The 21,382-nt window shown below is 39.1% G+C and overlaps 1 protein-coding gene across 1 annotated transcript in view; it reads right to left on the reverse strand.

Moving 5' to 3' along the window:
- Positions 1–6,385: 6,385 nt before the first annotated feature.
- Positions 6,386–21,382, reverse strand: part of SFMBT1 (Scm-like with four mbt domains 1) — a 134,526-nt gene continuing 119,529 nt past the window's right edge. Inside the window, exons 13-21 of the mRNA XM_012640198.1 lie at positions 20,334–20,337; positions 19,017–19,081; positions 16,168–16,307; positions 15,252–15,361; positions 13,691–13,866; positions 9,433–9,611; positions 8,997–9,242; positions 8,007–8,135; positions 6,386–7,058 (exon numbers count right to left, since the gene is read on the reverse strand). Coding sequence (XP_012495652.1) covers positions 6,918–7,058; positions 8,007–8,135; positions 8,997–9,242; positions 9,433–9,611; positions 13,691–13,866; positions 15,252–15,361; positions 16,168–16,307; positions 19,017–19,081; positions 20,334–20,337 — 1,190 coding nt within the window. The 3' untranslated portion in view covers positions 6,386–6,917. The remainder of the gene's footprint in view (positions 7,059–8,006; positions 8,136–8,996; positions 9,243–9,432; positions 9,612–13,690; positions 13,867–15,251; positions 15,362–16,167; positions 16,308–19,016; positions 19,082–20,333; positions 20,338–21,382) is intronic.

Below are 21,382 nucleotides of genomic sequence, written 5' to 3' on the forward strand. Positions count from 1 at the left end.
GCTACTCCCACCTAACCTATAATATCCTGTTTTCTGCCTCTACTAGGTACTCTAGTCCCCATTCTCATCGACTCTCCCAACCCCCTCTGACCTCTCTTTAGACACCTCTTGGTGCTCGAGCCCCTTTCCTTCCTGCTGCGTAATGTCAGTGTACACATGGTAAGAGTCCAGTGGACACTGGGCTACCAGTGCTGAATATCATCTCTAGGGAAAATCTTCCCTATAAAATAGCCCCAATAAATTCCAGTTACCTAAGAGAATTAAATGCTATCTTAAAAGCTTTCATGGTTAACAGAAATATTAACCTGATTATCCAGAGGGAAAAAATGCAATTCTCCAGCCTTCCCTTACCCACTTCTCTGCACTTTCACATCTCTGTACCTTTGTGTGGCATTCTAGCTGTGTGGATGCTATTCCCTTTCCCCTGCTCCATGAACTGCTGGTCATACTTCAAGGCCTACCTGACCTCCCTCTCCCCCGTGCTCCCACATTAACTTGTGTGTGCTGCTCCACCAGAACTTTTAAAACTGCTTAATTTGACAGCTGTACATGTCTCTCTGCCATAGCTGAGTGTGAGCCTCCTGAGGACAGGAAGTGGTTTTTTTCACCCTTTAATTCAACATAGTGCCTCACACAGAGAACATGAAACAAAATGGTTTTTAATTTAAATGGAATTTTAATTTATAAAATTTAAAATTCTCCACAAGTACTGACCACGGGCAAATACAGAAAATCAGGTTAAGAAAATAAATGGATAAGGGAAAATCAGAATTGCATTACTGTCTTTAAGTCTAAGAGGGATCTCATAAGGATGCTCAACAGTTTAACAGCCCATGTTCAGAGAGAACCAAAGAGGATGTGTCTTGAAGCAGAAGAGACTGTGGTTAGGCATAAGGAGACTATTGATTGTTTGAAGACACAGCTCAAGGAAAATTGCACATAGATCTGAAAAATGAAGTTTTTGACAAAGCACTATAGAGGAACAAGAAGCAGTCTTCGGAGATCAGGGATAGAATCCCCAATGCCAGGAGCAGTCACTGTGGGAAAATTCTTTTCCTACCTTTCCTGAACTGGAATTAAAAAATACCTAAAGCTGGCTGCACACAGTGACTCATACCTGTAATCCCAGCACTTTGGGAGGCTGAGGTGGGAGGATAACTGGAGGCCAGGAGTTCAAGACCAGCGTGGGCAACAGAGTGAACCCCCCCTTAAATAAAGAAAAAAACAGCTGGACATGGTGGTGTACACCTGTAGTCCTAGCTGAGGTGGAAGCACTGTTTGAGCCCGGGAGGCTGCAGTGAGCTATGTGAGCCATGACTGGGCCACTGCACTGCAGTCTGAGCAACAGAATGAGACCCCATCTCTAAAAAAACATAAAAAATAAATAAATAAATATTAAAACAATGAAAAAGTACCTAAATCCTGAGCCAAGTAAAGCAGCATGTGCCTGTAGTTTCAGTTACTCAGGAGGCTCAGGTGGGGGGAAGGCGGGAGGCCAGGAGTTCGAGACCAGCCTGGGCAATGTAGTGAGATCTTGTGGTAAAAAAAAAAAAAAAAAAAAAAGCATACCTAAATCCAGAAGTAGGATAAGACAGCAAGAGAGCGGGGAGAACTTTGGAATTTTATTACAGTAGGAAGGAAGTTTCTCATTCACTCAGAAATGATTCTCTGAGGCCCCACTGGGAAGAGTTTTGAAGAATTTGGTCTGGCCAGAATGCCTTCCTTACTGTCAAATCAGGACAAATAAAGTTAAACATAGCTTAAGACCTGTTTTCTTTAATTTTCTCACAACCACTTAAAACTGTCATAATGTACCACAGTTTATATACAATCACATTTACAAAAAAAAAAAAAAAACCACACAAAATATTCATCCAAAATAGTTTTTTTTTAATCCTTTAAAGTTATACCATCAAACTTGACGGTAGTTATTTTAATAGGTATTCTTGTGCATATTTCTCCTTAATTGTACTTTATCTTCAATGCATAACTTTGAAATTACGAAGAAAAACAGCAAGCAGGAAGGATACAATGAAATAAGCATTTCATTTTGTTCTAAACAAGCAGCTTAAAAAAAAAAAGGCAAAATACATTAAACAAAGTGCATCAGTTCCAATGAGTTAGAATTAGAAAGAGGCCCAAGGACAGTGCTGGAACCAGCCAGGAGTCCCTCCCTGGCAGGCCTCTGATTGTCTTTAGAAAATATTTAATGAAAAAAGGAAGAAAGGGAGAGAAAAAGAAATGAGCATTTAAAATTTCAAGAGAAACATTCAAACTACCTTCCGCAGAGATTCATGCAAAAAGAGCTAAAAGACTGCCCACCTCTAACTTTGCCTAAGCTTTGTAACCTCCCTCAATCATCTGCTAAAGCCTACCCTTTCAACACTTTTGTCTACCTCCATTCTGCCACGGTAGGCATGCAGTTATATTGAATAAACCATGTAGAAACCCTTAGGCCTGAGTTTCCACACATCCTGAGAACAGGCACTCTCATCAGCAATGGTGGCACCACTTCACTCGTCAGCATTATCCTTTGCTTCTGGAAATAATGGGAGACCCTTACCTCCCATGGCTCAGGGTTGGTCCACGCTTTAGTGCTGGTGTTGAAGACTTGTCCTACTAGGCTGTGTGGCTTGTTTCTCTTTTAAAACTGTCCTTTGTAATAGGCCATAGCACCAGGACAGACCCAGTGGTGTGTTAAGTCAGAAAAGACATAAGAAGAGGGAGTTTTAGGCCTACTTCTCCATCCCCCCAACCCTCCACTACTGGTTTTGCTGGTTCTTGTGAAAATCTCAGACTTCCTAAACACCACAACCAAGAAAATCAATCTGCAGTGCATTTAATGCCCACCACCTTCTATACCTCTCCCCTAAAGCTGCCCTCAGAAACAAGGCTACCTGCGTGGTCTGAACCATGTACTGAGGAAAACACCCTAGGTGAGTGGGCCTGGAACCAGAGCCATTTGGACTGGGAATTTAGCTGATTAGAACTCTTATACCAAATCCCAAGTCATAGGTAGCTTATTTGGATAAATTCAAGTTTCCAAAGTATGTACATTCTCACATAAGGAATGGAAGTCAGCAAAACTCACTAGTAAAGCATTTAAAGGGAATAAAGTCAATGAAGAATTATAATTGCAGGAAAATGACTTATTTCTTTTTGGTTTTGCAGGAGGCTGTCTGTCCTACATAGTTTCTGAGTCAGCACCACGACCATGACACATGGTTACTTACAGTGGACCTGGGAACAAGGAAATTAAAATTCAAGCTTAAAAAGGTGGTACCTGGTCCCCACAAAGATTTATACTGCATTTCTCTTAGTGATATCTTCTCCTTCATCTTCCTAAGGCCAACAAATTTCCTACTGATGACACAACATTTTTGAACTTGCATGTGTATATACACACACAGAACATCTTCAATATGTAGGGCCAGAGTTCAAATCCAACGTGTGCTTCCACTGTAGAGGCTAACCTCCTAATAACTCTCTCAGAGCTGTGGGAATAAATCAAACCAGTAAATGGTGTCTTAAATAGAACAGTCTTTGGTGATAGGTGCCAAATAAATGTAAGTGCCTGTGACTACAAGGCCTCCTAGACTTTTTAAACTGTATTCATGTAGCACATTAGTGACTGAACTGGTACTAGAGAGCAAGTAAAATGTATTCAATGCCCTCTCTCTCACAGTGAGAATTTTACTTTAAGGAGAAAAGACATATAAAGGCCAAGTTCTAAACTTTTTTCCTGTGTTTGTCTCTATCATAAAGTCAACAAATATTTACCAAGAAGCTCATCTTTTCCAGAGGTTGGTAAGTACCCTTCCCTGACCTTATGTATGTATAACGTAGATGTGTGCTGGGAGCCACCTACATTGCTAAGAAAGGCAGGTAGGGTAAAAGCTCCCATTAATGTCTTCCTTATATTAGCCACTTCAACTCTGCTTCAAATGAGAAGGATGAAGGTGGCTTATAAAGGAAAATAGCATAGTCCCCAGAAGCCTACAAAGTACAGTCAAAATGTCACAGCAAATCTGCATGTGCAGTACAAGGTTTTTCTAACACACTAACATTGTAGTAATATGGTCTGATATCGGTCAGCCATCTTTTCAAGGTCCAGAAGGATGAAATGGTCCATTAACCTGTTTCTAAGCTTATCAAGTCAGGGTCAAAAAGGGGTTATGAAAAATTTTCTGACCAGGCAGGCTGTGGGGCCAACTACAGGTGAAATCCAGACAAACACAGTCCCCTCACAACGTACGTTCATAAATTTAAGAAGTTGGTCTAAAAAACAAAGTTCAGGCACCTATGTGCAACATATAAACATTTTACCCCAACATGGTAAGCTTAAAATCTGTTTCAGCATCGTAGGAATCAGACCATCACTGCTATCCAGCCCAGCCCAGCCTCAGCAGCCTTATGAGGTAAATGGAATCTAAAGTTTAACTTTAAAAAATGCCCTGTGCTAAATTCCCAAACAATTATCTTGTTATGTAATATCTGGGAGTGTGGGCTGGGGGAATATAATTCTTCTTTGACGCAATTGCCTGATAAACTATATCTCAGTAGGAGAATGCAAGAATTAAAGGAAACTCCACTCTTTTGACCATTTAGAGTCAGCCTTTCTCTAGGAGAAAGCTGAGCTTGAATAATCACGGTATAGACAGACAAGCCTTTTGGCCCCCAACTCTACCCAGATCAGAGATTACTTGGGGCTATGTGTTTCACCATTCAGTGGCTTCATCCCCCCACCTGTGAAGGGAAGTGGTTCTAAATTCTGTGGTTTCTGGAGAAGTCAAAAGACAGACAAAATAATGTATTCATTGTTGTCACATTTGGTAAATTCCCTCTTATAGGAAATATATTTCATTTTCCTAAATAAGACAGTAACATGAGGTCCTCAACATTAATTCCAGAAAATTTTTGTTCCATTGATCTTCCTCAAGGGACCCTCTTTGCCTTAGTGCTTTCACTGCTCAGCTCTCAGGAAATTTTATTAAGCAAGATCAACACTACCATCACCACCCTCAAAGCCTACCTGCTTAATGCCGATTGTTCCCAGCATCATATAATGCTTCTCTTCCACAGACACAGAATTAATCAAATTTTTAAAAGTTGGATTTCAAAGTTTCAAACATACTAACTTTTACTTAAATGATGCTTCTTTCCACATATATCTGGTAGTAACCTAAGCAATGAGTTAATGCTTTAATATATGATTTGGTGGAGGGCTTGAGTTAAGGCGGTTCGTGAATTATCCAATGAAGAGAGGATCCGGACGACAAACTGTCTGCCAATGTCCATAGAAACAGGTTGGCGGAGGGGAGGAAGGAAAAAAATCACAATGAGTTTAAATTTGTAGTAATATTACCTTATATTTGTATAATTGTTTAGAATTTACCCAGGTTGCAGTTTTAAAACAATTTTCAAATCTTGAGGAAGAATGCCTAGGTTATAAATTTGCAGGTGAGTAGGATAATAATAAAAAAAAAACACTCAGCAAAGCAAACCATTTAAAGGAGCAGTCTATGTATGTGTTGTTCCTCATTCCTCAGGCTGGAACAATACAGCAAATGCTATTATTCTATAATGACTAGAAGTGGAATCACAAGTGAAAATTCATCTGGAGTTTCATGTTAACTTGAGCTGGCTCAAAAGATACATCTAGAAGAACACCGAGTAGTTTAAATGAGAATCTTCAGACTAGATTACATTTAATTTAAAGGATAAACTGAAGAAAAGTGTAAGAGTGACAAGGCAAAGAGGTTTCCAGAATCTTGAATCACCTCTTGATCTTTATCCAGCTGCTGAGGACACTGCTACACAAATTCCATACTCTGCACCACCCCCCAAAACACATTTTCCCTGCTGTGATTCTACACTCTCTACCTGGAGACACCTAGGAAGGAGGGGAAATGGGCTTTATTGTGGGTCCAACGAACACCTACCAATTTTGACCCCAAGTAAGGACTCTAGAAGTGAAACAGAGGTAGAAAAACAATTCTAGAGAAAGGTAAACACAAAATAAAAGCCACTGAAGTCTCTGAGAACTAACTGTCTTTCCAATGCTACTTAACACAGGTAGTCCAAACTGGGTGAAGATGGAGAACAATAGTAGAGTTCTTAGATCAGGTCAGTTAAGGAACTAGTATAAATGCCCACATAATGTTTTTAAGAAAGAAAACTGTCCTCCCGCCCTGCCCCTCCATCTCCCGCCAACTTCTGTTATAGTTGTAGTGTTCATGTAGCTTAAAAATGGCATCATACAAAAAACCTCATACATGGCTGTAAGCTCAATTATCAACAGAGGTAGTAAACAAAGGAACTCCTAAGAATAGATTTTTAAATGGATCAAAGTGTGACTATGCATTCAAAACCCTAGAGCCACATAATCATCCCCAAAAGAACTGTTTTAATTTTAAAAAGCTTAAAAACACAATGACAAAGAAGCACTGATGTGCCTTAGGAACAGTCCCAAATCAGTGCTGACTTTAAAGCTATGTCCTCTCTTTCCAAGAAAGAGAAAGCAGAGAACAAAGTTCAATCTACAATGGGAAGGAACAGAATGAAAACAAAACAACCAAAAGGGTTATTTCCAGCAGCCTAGATTATTCTTTGTTTTTGGGCCACAACATTGGAAATGCTTATTCTTCTTATGTAAGTCTTTTCCTTACAACCTTTATTTTTTAAAAACTGCAATCTGCTGCACAAGAGATGTCCACATTTCCACTGGCAGAAGAGCCATTTCTGTGCACAAGTTTTGCTTCCTCAGTATGGGTCCTCCTTCCCTGAAAGTGCAAAGAGAACAAGCAGACACCTGCAGGGCCCAGAGCCCCAGGACTATTCCAGCTCCACTTGTACAGCCAGCAGAAAGATCCACTGTATTTGTGCTTCAAAGATCCAGTTCACTTTGGTTGTCCTTCTCAGTTGGCAAACTGCTCATAAAAAGCAAACTTGATCCTCTCTATGTGATGGCAAAGTTTGATGGCGGGACCCAATTTTAAGTCCATGCACTCTTGAACAGTGGGAAGGGTAAGGAGCAACAGGGCCTGCCCGTCAATTTCCTGTTGAGGTATAAAATACAAATTATCTGTGATGTGCATATGAATGGCAGCTTGATCATGACAGCCCCTGTACACTGTGGCTCTGTCAAAATTGTGGTCCCTGTGCTTTCCTTTCCTTACTTTTTCCTTTTAAACAAGTATCACACATTTCCTTTTCAGTGCCTCCATAGTTCTCTATACAAATGAAACTTGAGAATTAATAAAGTTTTATTAGTTTTACCAAGAAATAATACAGTTTTACCAAGGATAAGAATCCACTCTACAGAGTATTTGCTTGGCAGAAATTCAGTACACTAACTGGCAAGTAATTGTGCCATCTTTTTTTTTTTTTAAAAAAGCCAGTCAAATTTAGCAGTGGGGGGTTGAATACCTGTGTCATCTTTTTATAGGGCTCTTTCTATATCTGAAACAAAATATAAACTATAAACTTCAATGTTTTCTTACTCTGTAACATTCATAAAATCCTGATAAGCTCTTCAAAGATCTTCAGTTTTGAACCTCCCCAAGTATCAAAACAAAATTTATTTCAATGTTTATTTAAGTCCACTATTCGTGTTTCAGAAAGCCTGCCTTAAAATTGATCACCACTCTAGACCCCAATGTATTACAGATGATAATTCTTTAAAAATAAGCAAATTATTATTTTTGAAAAAATGAGGACAATTAAGTATGGCATGATTGATTTTAAGCCATTTAAATATTTGGAGGCTGGAACTGAATTCTTAGGAAAAATGGAAATGCAATGACAATCTGCTTCAACTATGGAGCAAGCCTGATAAATAGCTTTTTATCATCTTTCCACTCCTAAAAGTGAAACTAAACAATTTTTTTCTTTTGAATCAAAACATTTTTTCCTAAAATTTGTAAATAAATTGTTGACTATTAAACCCATAGTTCTTTGCTAAAGAGACATATTACTAAAAATTATAAGTATCTATCTGTGATTACCTGGTCTAGGAATATTCTTGCTAATGGAGCACAGTCAGTGGATCTGATGAACCGCACAACATCTGCCACACTCCACTTCAGGGGGTTACTGTCCAGGTGAAGCCTCTCAGCAACTTCAATCCTTATTTCCTTCATTCCCCAGAACAAAACAAAACCAAATGGTGTAAGAGCTATTTTATTCTAAAAAAGTCTCTCTATATAAATTTATAATCCTTCAAGACCATATTTAAAGTGGCCTTAGGACATGATTTCTCCCAGCAAAGATAGCAAAGGCCCATGGGTACTCAAGAAATGTTTGTCTTTTATAATATAAAATATCAATGGGAAAGAATTTATCTCAAAGTTTCAGCACAAATATTATTTGGACAATTTAACAGAGAAAAATAGGTTTTAAATCTCCCATTTGTTCCTTGGTCTATTTTAGTTCACTTTCTGGTAAGGTGCTTAAGTGAATGGCATGGTAATTCCAATGAAAGAATGCTTCCCAAAATTATCAGAAGACATTTATTGCTTCTGTTCCTGAAATGTTTTTAAAAAGCAATCCAGTTTTAAAACACTAATTTAATTGCTATTCTTTAGTGTATATGTGATATAATGTGTATATATGTATACATTAAATATACTTAACCAAATGGCTTAACCAGAAATAGAAAGATAAATAATTTATTTCTACAAAACCATATATATTATGAAAAATATTAAGAAGGCAGTTTTGACAATGCTAAATGACAGGCTACAAATAAGCTACCAATGAAGCATTTTTTAACTTAAAACAAATAGCTAATCTGAAAGAGACTTCCCCTTTTATAAGTAGTTGATCTCCAAGTAATCCTTAAACACATGTAAATCACTGCGTTATTTTAAAAGAGACCCTGGAAATTCTACACAAGCCTATAATAAAAAAAGTGGAATGCTAGTATCATCAACAATTAGATTCTAGAGGGAAATTCTAGACAGAGAGAAAAAAAGAAACTATTTTTCAAATGGTACCTTTGGTGAAGGAGGTTTATTTTCATCATCAGAAAACGAAAAAGTGCGAAGCTCTCTTTTTCTCTTTTGTCTGTCTGGAGGCAGCGATGTGGAGATCTCACTTTGGGTGGGAGAAGAGGAGCATGACTTTTTTTCTGACATTTCTGACTCTTCTTGTAGCTCATCCTGTTGCTCAGAGGTACTGCCTTCACTAAGGGAATCATCATCCCCTTCATCTGGGTCATCCTCATCTTCACCCCCACTTCCCTGGAAAATTATAAAAGAAGAGAAGTCTCATTGAAATTCAGAACAAACCAGTTCCCAGGCCACAAACCATCTTTTATAGGCCAGAGATCTGCATTAGAAAGATCTTCCGGTATTATTCTTTCTGTGTCCATATTGTAAAGCAGTGGTCACTTGGCTTCTAGACATTACAGGTGCATCACAGATCTCATACCTGGGGAGAGCCTGCTGGGGTATTATCAACAGATGCAGAGGAGCGTTTCTTCTTATGAACAAAAACATTTTTCCGCCTCTTTCTCCTCTTACTGGCTTTTTTCAGGGAACAAGCTAAGTTACTATGCCCACCAGGTGGCCTCCCAATTCTTTTATTTTTCTTCTTTCCATAATAGTGTGCTAAATGTGGATGACAAAGAAAAATAAAGTAGCTTCATTATTTCTGTGTACCTCAAAACCACAAGAGATTTTATTAGTGTAGCGGAAAACAGGTACACTGTATTTGATTCAGGTTTAAATTCCGTAGGGTGGAATAAACAGATCTTAAGTGTACAGTTTTATTACTACTAACAAATACATAAACCTGAATAATCCCCCCATACCAAGATATAGAACATCTTTACCAATCTAGAAGGTTCCCAGGGTCCCTTCCCAGTCAATTCCCCTTACCAGAAGCAATCAGTATTCTGATCACTATCACCATAGATTAGTTTTGCTCTATGGAACCACACAGTAGGTACTTTTTTGTGTACGGCTTCTTTCACTCAAAATAATGTTTTTGAGTTTCACCTATGCTGTTGTATATATGAGTGGTTATTTCCTTTACATTGATGAATAGCAATCCACTCTAGGAATGTACCAGTTTATCTATTCTCCTGTTACTTGGGCTGTATCCAGGTTTCAACTATCATTAATTAAGTTGCAATGAACATTCTTGTAAGACTTTTAACTGCCATGTTTTCATTTCCTTGAATAAATACCTAGGAATGGAATTGCTGGATCATAGGATAGATGTATTATTAACTTTTAAAGAAACTACCAGTTTTCCAAAATGGATGTATAATTTTACACTCCCATCAGCAATACATGACATCTAGTTGCTCTACACCTTTGTCAACATGTAGTACTGTCTTTTTCATTTTAGCCAAATTAGTGGATATGTAGTAATTTTTCATTGTAGCTTTGATTTGCATTTCTCTGACGACTAATGATGTTATGTACTTTTTCATGTGCTTGTTGGCCATTTCTATCTCTTCTCATGAAGTATATGTTCAAGTCTTTTATTCATCTTTTAAATGTTCTCTTTTTAAAATTTTTTTATTGAGATATAATTCACATAACATAAAATTCACATTTTAAAGTGTGCAATTCAGTGATTTTTAGTATATTCACTATGTTATGCAACCATTATCACTACGTAATTCCAGAATGTTTTCTCTTTGCATTTATTTATTTATTTTGAGGTGAAGTTCACATAACATAAAATTAACCATTTTAAAGCATACGATTTGGTGATATTTACTGTATTCACAATGTCATGCAACCACCAGCTCTCTTCAGTTTCAAAACTTCTCTTTTCATTATTGAGTTGTGGGAGTTCTTAATATATTCTGGAGAGAAGGTTTCTGTTGGATATATGTATCAAGAATATTTTTTCCAAATTGTGGCTTATCTTTTCCTTTTTAATAAATGGTATTATTCAAAGAGCTGACGGTTTTAATTTCATTTATTAATTTTTTTTTTATGTCAGTGTATTGCTAGGTCCTTTCTAGGAAATCTTGGCCTACCCCAAGATCTTGAGAATACTCTCTTCTTTTTCTTCTTCTAGAACCTTATAGTGTTTTAGCTTTTACATTTGGTCTACATTCTTGAATTAGTTTTGTATATGACGTAGGAACCAAAGAGTTTTGTTTTTGTTTTTTCAATTTGGATATCCAGTTGTACCTGTGCTATTTGTTAAAAAGAATTTCCTTTCCCCATTGAATGTCTCTGTCATTCTTGTAGAAAACCACTTAACCATATAAGTTTGGATCTTTTTCTGGACTCTCTATTCTGACTCATCACTCATCTGACTATTCTTTAATACCATACTCTTTTTTTTTTTTTTGAAAAAGTCTCACCCTTTTGCCTAGAGTGAGTGCCATGGCGTCAGCCTAGCTCACAGCAACCTCACACTCCTGGGCTCGAGCGATCCTTCTGCCTCAGCCTCCCGAGTAGCTGGGACTACAGGCATGCGCCACCATGCCCGGCTAATTTTTTCTATATATTTTTAGTTGTCCGATCAATTTCTTTCTATTTTTAGTAGAGACGGGGTCTCGCTCTTGCTCAGGCTGGTCTGGAACTCCTGAGCTCAAACGATCCGCCGACCTCGGCCTCCCAGAGTGCTAGGATTACAGGCGTGAGCCACCGCGCCCGGCAATACCATACTCTTTTGTTTATTATAGCTTTATGGTTAAAAAAAAAAAGAGAGAGAAAGTCCTGCAACTTTATTCTTCTTTATCTGGATTCTTTTGGCCATTCTAGATCCTTTGTATTTTCATATACATTTTAGAATATAGAGACAATTCTAAAAATGAAACATATTCTAGCTCTGAGTTATACTTTAAAGTAATATCAAAATAAAATTTTCTGCAAAAAATGAATTCTCCTAAAGGATGTAAATCCATTTGACATCACTCAAATTACTAATTTGGAAAAATTATAGACTCTCCTAAATTGTAGGCTAATTTTAACTACATCATTGTGAAAGATAAATTCAGACCAAAAGAATAATAAAATATACATATCTTCCTTCCAAAGACTCAAAGTGGTGTACTTTTATATGTACTTATATAAACAGTAACTTTCACTTAGCTCCTAATAATTGCAATTTCCTAAACTAAATGCTGAGTCTAATACAATAAAAAGCAAAGACAATCAATCCCTGCCCTTAAGGAGTTTACAATCCAATAAATATAAATGGAACTAGAAGGTTAGACTCTTACAGGATTTTGTAATTCGAATACTAATTAGAAAGCTTGTCATGCTAAATATGGACCTTGGAGCAGCAGAATCAGTGGCATCTGGGAGCCTGTTGAAAATGCAGACAGACACTCAGGCCCCAGATTACCCATAGTCCTGATAAACCAGAACCTCCATTTGAACAAGATCCTCAGGTGATTTGCATGCACTATAAAGTTTAAGAGGCACAGATCCCTAAAAGAAATCCTTCAAATTGAACAAGGTAAAATCCTCCTCCATATTAATTCTGCCAAGTGACATCACAGCTTGTAGGATTTAAAGAAAGGTAGGACCAGAATCTTGTCTTTGGGTGGCAATGCCTTGACAAGGCTCCAAATTGGAAATTTCATCCTATATGACGCCTGTCTCAGTTTGACAAAGGAGAAAATGAGGGAACAGGTGTTGCTGTGACTGTTCAGAGTCAGGTTGCAACTACTTTATCTCCTGCTATTTCCACCTCGCCAACCACCATTGGCTTCTTTGCTGCTCTTCATCTGCCTCAAGGCTGGGCCTTGCTTCCCCCCTCCCCAGAGCACTCCCACCAAGATATCTGCACAGCTGGCTCTCTTCTTTCCTTTAGGTTGTTACCTGTCAGAAGACTTCCTGACCACCTGCACAAAGACTACCCCACCTCCCAGCCTCCTTACTCTTCTACCTTGCTTACTCACCTTGCTCCACTGTTCCCCATAATACTTATCTCTATATATTTGTTCCCTTGTTTATCTGTCTCCCGTATTAAATGTAAACTCATTGAGGATAGGAATTTTGTTCTTTATTGTTGTATCCTAGTGCTAGAACACTGGAAGCACATAGTGGGCACATAATAAATACTTGAAGATTATATGAGTGAATTACAGATCCTATTAGACACAATAGCTAATTTATATACATGCTATATGTAAAAGTTGCATATTAGGGCCCCTGGGCCAATTTTTACAATATTAAAAGGGTTTTTTTTTTTTTAATTTTTATTTTTTGAGACAGAGTCTCTCTCTGTTGCCTGGTCTAGAGTGCCATGGCATCAGCCTAGCTCACAGCAATCTCAGACTCCTAGGCTCAAGCGATTCTCCTACCTCAGCCTCCTGAGTAGCTGGGACTACAGGTGTGCACCACCATGCCTGGCTAATTTTTCTATTTTTTGGAGAGATGGGGTCTCACCCTTGCTCAGGCTGGTCTCGAACTCCTGACCTCAAGTGATCCTCCTGCCTTGGCCTCCCAGAGTGCTAAGATTATAGGTGTGAGCCACCATGCCCAGCCTAAAGGGGTTCTTAAAAAATGAAAACAGGAAAAACCAAAAGAGAATACGTGACAGAGGTCATAAGACCTACAGCATAACATATTTATTATCTGGCCCTTTACGGAAAAAGTTTCTGTACCTCTGCTATTAATATATATGAATGTCTGTAAAAGAAAAAACCTTCCAGGATGTAAGGCATGGTCAGCTGCTATAGTTAACACATTGGAAAAACATGACTCACTGTATTTGGTCTTTGTAAGTACAGAACAGTTCTCAGAACACTTATCCAGAACCATCCGTGGACCGAAGAGGTTAGGACAGCATTCCAGTTTGATACAGGTTTGCCGGCAGAATTCAGTCACTCGATCTGCTGTTTTCACTATCTCAACAGTAGCCCGATAACTCTTTCCTTTATATCTGCCATTGGAAGACATCAGATGCCAAATTTACTGGGCTAATGATTACCCAGAGAAAAATCTAACACGTTAATATACCTGAAAAGCATTTTTGCTTCTTGGAATATCCTATGTCCTTTATAGTTTGAGGACTCTGAAAACAATAAGGAAGTTCTGCATACTTAAATCAAATTAAATATGGTAAGTTATGACAGCTAAGAGCTGAGTTATTTAAATTAGCAAAATAAAGTTCCTGCTTTCTTTTCCTAAGTTAAGGTTTTCAAATAGCAATTTCACTAACTAGTATAAAAAGAAAAGTGACTTCTCACTAAGTCTTTCTTTACCCTGGGCAGTGATGCTTAGAGTGTGGTCCAAGGACCAGTACAACCTGACAATTTTTATCCATCCATAAGATCAGGTCAGAAAGCAAGAGTAAATGTTTGTAAATTTTCACAGTAATTTGAAAAAGTAATTTTATATCTTTTAAATATAGTAACAAAAATTATTCTTGCATTTTTATGTCTTTGAAATCTCATATTTCTTTTTTTGTTTATTGTTTTTTTTTTTGAGACAGAGCCTCGCTTTGTCGTTCTGGGTAGAGTGCAGCGGCATCATTGTAGCTCACTGCAACCTCAAACTCCTGGCTCAAGTGATCCTCCTGCTTCAGCCTCCGAAGTAGCTGGGACTACAGGCGCACACCATGACGCCCAGCTAATTTTTCTATTTTTAGTAGAGACGGGGTCTCGCTCTTGCTCAGGCTGGTCTGGAACTCCTGCAATCAAGCAATTCTCCCATCTCGGCCTCCCAGCATGCTAGGATTACAGGTATGAGGCACTGTGCCTGGCCCAGATTTCATATTTCCTATGATTCATTTTTACCATATTTTATAAATGTATTGATCCTTGACAGAATGGAAATCTAAAAAAGAAAATGAGGCCGGGCATGGTGGCTCACGCCTGTAATCCTAGCTCTCTGGGAGGCTAAGGTGGGCGGATAGTCTGAACTCAGGAGTTCGAGACCAGCCTGAGAAAGGGCGAGACCCCGTCTCTACTAAAAATAGAAAGAAATTAGCTGGACAACTAAAAATATATACATAAAAAAATTAGCCGGGCATGGTGGCACATGCCTGTAGTCCCAACTACTCGGGAGGCTGAGGCAGGAGGATCGCTTGAGCCCAGGAGTTTGAGGTCGCTGTGAGCTAGGCTGACGCCACGGCACTCTAGCCCAAGCAACAGAGCGAGACTCTGTCTGAAAAAAACAAAGAAAGAAAGAAAATGAGCCTGGTCTTTCACCACAAATAGCTGAAGCAGCACTGCCCTAGGAAATATAAGTATTCTGATATTCACAGAACTGATTCTGTGACCTATTAAAGACAAATAAGAATAAAAGACAGAGCAGTCTACTCACTTGGCTTTTAGGACTTCCCCACATCCATGCCACACAGAGTCTTTGTCCAACTGGAGCTCCCGAAGGACACGACTGGGTTTATAAGCTGCATTGATAAGTAAAGTGAGGACCTGAGCTCGGTTTTAAAGCAAAAATACGGGAAGGAGAAAAGCAAACCATTAGAACCACAGCACTCTTGTTATACCTCAGAATGTTATGGTCATTTAGGAGATTAATTCTAGACATATTAATTAACAAACATTAACCAAATAATACCGAAGATATGACAGCTGCCCAAAATTGCAATAAGAGAATAACGAGATCCTTTTAAACATTCAAAATGTTATGGTCAGGAAAAAATGGGCACCATTCATGAATTTCAAATTACTCTAGCACATGCTTTCAAATGCTTTCCCAGCCATGATACACAGAAAATTTTATTTGTTTGGAACACTATGTAGACATCTAAGCCTTCTCATGGCTGGAGGAGTCTGGCTGAGAAGCTCCAGCTTCCCTAGACTCTGCCTTGCCACCCTGAGGGCTAAAATGTTCAATATGTCCTCATATCTGTTACACACAGTACAACACACTGGCTGTTGAATAACTTTATCATGGACCCTAGATTAATGCCACACAGCCTCTCAGTTGTAGACTAATCTCACAGTTCACTCTTGCACAGTTCTCATGTGGTCTCTGGCAGGCAACCTTTCTACACTGACAGAGGTGAACCTGCTATGTGAAGAACTACTTAGGTGAATGTTTCCTAGGGAGTAGAAATAATAACATGCCCTGTTCACTGTCTAATACATGAGAAAAGTTAGTAACTTTTGATAAAACCTAGAATTGTCATGTCTATGGCATGCACCCCTCTATATGAATGAGCCTAGGAGAATGCTGTGAAATTTCCAAGCTCTTTTGCTCTAGGCCAGAACCTTACCTCTCTAAGGACCAGAACACAGTTCCCAGGTCCTACACATTGAGGCAGCTCAGCAATTCTTCCTTTATTAAGATATGGCCCTGAGAAGCAACGGTGGTTGAAGTATATCTTTGGACAGCAATATTTTCCATTAATCACAACTGGAAAATGAAGAGAAACAAATATTCAGAACAGTCATTTGCTACCCCATGTTCCCAAAGCTGAATTACTAGGGGAAAAAATATGCACCATTCTATAAAGTTTTGAATTACATATTTTGAAGCTTAACACATTGTCTGAGAATGCTCTTGAAATACCTTATAATACAAAGCTTATACTTAACTTATTCTTACAGAGCTTATCAGTCGGCTAAAATCAAACAATATACTGAATTATATGCCAATTAGTTCCTGGGATAATGCAATATTGTTCCAGAGCCCTATATTTCTGTTGCTTAAGGAAGTATAGGATCTACTTCAAGAACCCCTGATGATTCCAGATGACCAATAATTTCTTTTTCTAGGTCATCAAAACTCAATTATTCAAAAATCTATTATGGAATATTTCTAGGAATTGATGGTGAATATTATTTTAGAACTATTGTTTACGTCCTTAAAATCACCAAATCAATATGGCAGCTTTTGATGTTGTGGGAGCTCTCCCATCTCTGAGGGCTAAGTATGCTATGACCACATCTCTAAGTTCTTCTTGTACTGTGGGGTGTAATCGGGCCTAAAGACCCCTCCTCTTCAACTATTTGTATGCATACTGTACTTCATAATTATGTTTTTTAAAAATCTCCTCATAGTGGTTGGCATTTCAGCTATGTGAAAAATTCAAACACTAAAATGCCTTCATTTTGATATAAAGCAGAGAGAAGCTCTTCTGATAGATATTGTCCATTAACCCAACATTAAGGAAAAGAGATGTGTACACACTGCCCACTGTTGACAGGACTCTGAAGTTCATAATGCTCTAATTAAGAATGCAGTCTTGGCAAGGCGCGGTGGCTCACACCTGTAATCCTAGCACTCTGGGAGGCTGAGGCGGGCGGATTGTTTGAGCGCAGGAGTTCGAAACCAGCCTGAGCAAGAGCGAGACCCCGTCTCTACTAAAAATAGAAAGAAATTAATCGGACAGCTAAAAATATATAGAAAAAATTAGCCGGGCATGGTGGCGTGTGCCTGTAGTCCCAGCTACTCGGCAGGCTGAGGCAGAAGGATTGCTTGAGCCCAGGAGTGTGAGGTTGCTGTGAGCTAGGCTGATGCCATGGCACTCACTCTAGCCCAGGCAAAAGAGTGAGACTCTGTCTCAAAAAAAAAAAAAAAAAAAAAGAATGCAGTCTTAGCACAGTGGTCAGCATGTTGGTGCCTATGTTGTCATTTGAACTCTGCCACCTAAATCCTCCTCTTCGGGATTAAGGCACTCATGCCCCTGTTGATGGGAATGTTTGTAGCTTACAACTCTCAGTTATAAGTCTATCCAGGAATTGCCCTGAGTTGGGGACCATCCTTAGTAGGAGAGAGCCACTTTGCCCCTTGTGAGGTAGGGAGGGAGCAGAGGCCCACTTCCAATAACTGGTTTATAAGGTGTGGCTACTATGCCTGAATCGGGGACAACTTTGGTGGCTATATCAGCTCCAAGGCTCCCCATGGAACTAGAAGAAACTTCTGTTGGAACTGCATTGTTGTTCGACTTCTCTCTCTGTTGAATCCTGCTTCCTTTACTCTCCTCCCAAGAGCCGTTCCCAAAAATACTCTCCAATGAAACTCCTACATGCAATATCAGAGTCTCAGACTCTGTTTCCCAGGGAACCTGACCTATGACAAAACCCAAACCAGAAGGCCTTGGCTGAAGTCACATAGATATTAATGCCTTAATCCTGTAGTTTCAGTAGGCATCAGAATGGCTAGCAACGCATCAAAAACAAGTAGACGGGTGCCTGTAGTCCCAGGTACTTGGGAGGCTGAGGCAGGAGGATGACTTGAGCCCAGGAGTTTGAGACCAGTCCAGGCAATACAGCGAGATCGCATCTCAAGGAAAAAAAACAAAAAAACAAACAAAAAGAAAAGCACCAAATGAACAAACAAAAACCCCAAGGAGTTACATAGTCCTAATCCTCTATGGATAAATGATGTAATGAAAAGGTAGTAGGTGGAGGAGACGGAAGTATAGGTGTCCAACTTGAGAAGGATTTGAGTTGCATTTCCAGCCCTTCTACTCATAAACTGTGTGACCTCTCTGAGCTTTGCTTTGCTTTCTTTTCTAGGCATTTAAAAAAGATCATTAAAATGCCCAATCTGTGCGAGAATATACACAGCCAAGATGCTAATAAGCGTTATACAACCAGCACAGGGGAAGTTAAGAGTAGTTCAAGAGAGATACCTGGACAAAAGGCTTGAACCTCCAGCAAGGATCTTTGTCTCATTTATCAGGCACTGACTCTCTTCTTCCAGTGCTTTTTTTTTTTTTGATATATAAATTGTGAAATGTATATACAAAGTGTGCATATCAGAAGAAGAGTTTTAAAAAGAATAACCCCCTCACCTCTCACCCACCTAGCTTAAGAAAGAATACTGCCTAGAAAGCCTCAGGTTCTTTATCTAAAGTCAGGGATGATATTAACCTCCAGAGCCCTTGGCATACACCAGGTGATCAGTGAAGAATAGCTACAATTATTAGAAATGGGCAGAAAGATCAGCCTAGCGATGATTATTAAACTAAATACATCTTACTTTTAACTCTAAAGTCACAAGTGATCTATGAAGCCACATTTTATAAATCAAGTGTATTGTTAAAATTATTTTCAGACACAGTCCATTAAAAGAAACTAAGGGTTCTATTTTCTGTAAGATTACATACACTCATACCTGAGTCTGTGGAGTTTAGCTCCTGATTCTTCAGGCCCTCATGGACAGTCCTTGATGATGGTACTCTGGGTCAAGAAACACAGCAAAATAGTGAGATAATTCTTAAGATCAGTAAAGCATAAGGATTAGTTGCCTTCAACTCTAAGAAGAAAGTAAATGTGGGATGCTGCAAAATCTATAATAGAAAGTACTCCCTTGATCATACCTTTTCTTTTTTTTTTTAAGAGACAGCCTTGCTCTGTCACCCAAGCTGGAGTGCAATGGCACAATCACAGCTCACTGCAGTCTCAAACTCCTGGGCTAAAGGAATCCTCCTGCCTTGGCCTCCCAAAGTGCTGGGATTACAGGCATGAGCCACCACATCTGGCTGATCATACTTTAAAAAAGGAAAAACAAACCAGCAATTGCTTTTAAAACTATATACAGAGTCTAATGAGTCAATGGATAGTCTGTAGACAGCATTGTGATACATGTTGAAACAATCTGTCTTTTCATTCATATGACCATCTAAATAATTAAATGATTCATTTTTCAATAGTCACAGAACAGAAACATTTCTTTATAGGGTCGTTTTCTTCATCCATCAGTTTCAAAATTAAAGACTAATTATGTTAAAAAAAAAAAAAAACCCAGAGACTTAGTGTATATGCAGCAATCACTAAAAAAGGCTAACATAGCTGGGTGTGGTGGCATGCACCTATAGTCCCAGCTACTTGGGAGGCTGAGGCAGGAGGATCACTTGAGTCCAGGAGTTTGAGGCTGCAGTGAATTATGATCATGCCACTGCACTCCAGCCTGGGCAACAGAATGAGACCCTGTCTCTTAAAAAAGGGGGGGTGGTGCTAATAAAAGACTAATTTATCTTTTTAGAATGTTTCCTGACTAAAGTTTTAGATCAGTTTTCACAACTAAGTCAAGGAAAAATCCAAGGCCAGTTTTTGGTCGCCTCTCTGCCTGGTATAGAATTCTATTCCCTTTCTCTCCATTATTTTTTTTTTCAGAGACAGGGTCTCACTCTGTCACCCAGGCTGGAGTACAGTGGCACAATCATAGCTAACTGCAACTTCAAACTCCCAGGCTCAAGAAATCCTCCTGCCTCAGCCTCCTGAATAGCTAGGACTACAGGTGTGCACCACCATGCCTAGCTAATTTTTTATTTTTTGTAGAATGAGGTCTTACTATGTTGCCTAGGTTGGTCTCGAACTCTTGGACTCAAGCGATCCTCTCCCGCCCTCAGCCTCCCAAAGTGCTGGGATTACAGGCGTGAGCCACCATACCCAGTCTCTCTCCACTTATATTGTCAGTTTTATTACCCACGTAGCTACAAAGGTAGCTATTATACAGTAGGGAGTTATAGAATTTGCTATATATGGAACAGTGTGCCCCTCCCCCCATTCATATATTGAAGCCCTAACCCTCAATGTAACTGTAAATGGAAATAGGGCTTTTGGGAGGTAATTAAGATTCAATGAGGTCCTAAGGGTAGGGCCCTAATCCAATAGGACTGGTGGCCCTATAAGAAGGGGGGTAGTGGGAGGGATCTCTCCACCATATGAAGATAGCGAGAAGGCAGCCATCTGCAAGCTAGGAAGAGAGACTTCACCAGGAACCGAATCGAATGGCACTTTGACTTCCCAGCCTCCAGAATGTGAGAAAATAAATTTCTGTGGTTTAAGCCATCCAGTGGTATGTGGTATTTTGTATGGCAGCCCAAGCAGACTAATATAGAATTCAACACTCAATGTTTTAAAACACATATGTACACACAGCAGCCTTTGTATATTTTAAGGTTTGAAGGCATCACTAATTAATTGCTTCTTAAAAGTTGTATGTGAAGGTATGCTGTAGAGTTTCTTGAAGGGCACAAAGCTACTCCTTTGAGTGTAAATTTCTTTTACAGTTGTCTTTTACCTCAAGTATTTTTTCACTGTGACAAATCATATCCTAATTTACAATATTTGTTCTTCCTTAAAAAACACCAGCATAGGGACTCTTATTTTCTTTCTTTTGTTCAAATGTGTCAGGCTCTAAAAGCCAAAGAAAACTCAATTTAGGGAATATCTTAAGAATGTATTTTACCCTTTTGTATATAGTGCCATTTTAAAAAAAATTGCATATACTGTTAAGGAGAAGTATATAAATGATTAAAAGTTGAATTCAGGCCGGGTGCCATGGCTCACGCCTGTAATCCTAGCTCTCTGGGAGGCCGAGGCGGGAGGATTGCTTGAGCTCAGGAGTTTGAGACCAGCCTGAGCAAGAGCGAGACCCCATCTCTACTAAAAATAGAAAAAATTAGCCAGGTGTGGTAGCATGTGCCTGTAGTACCAGCTACTTGGGAGGCTGAGGCAGGAGGATCGCTTGAGCCC

This window comes from Propithecus coquereli, unplaced genomic scaffold (genome assembly GCF_000956105.1).
Source record: "Propithecus coquereli isolate 6110/MARCELLA unplaced genomic scaffold, Pcoq_1.0 Scaffold1, whole genome shotgun sequence".
NCBI classification, from domain to species: Eukaryota; Metazoa; Chordata; class Mammalia; order Primates; family Indriidae; genus Propithecus; species Propithecus coquereli.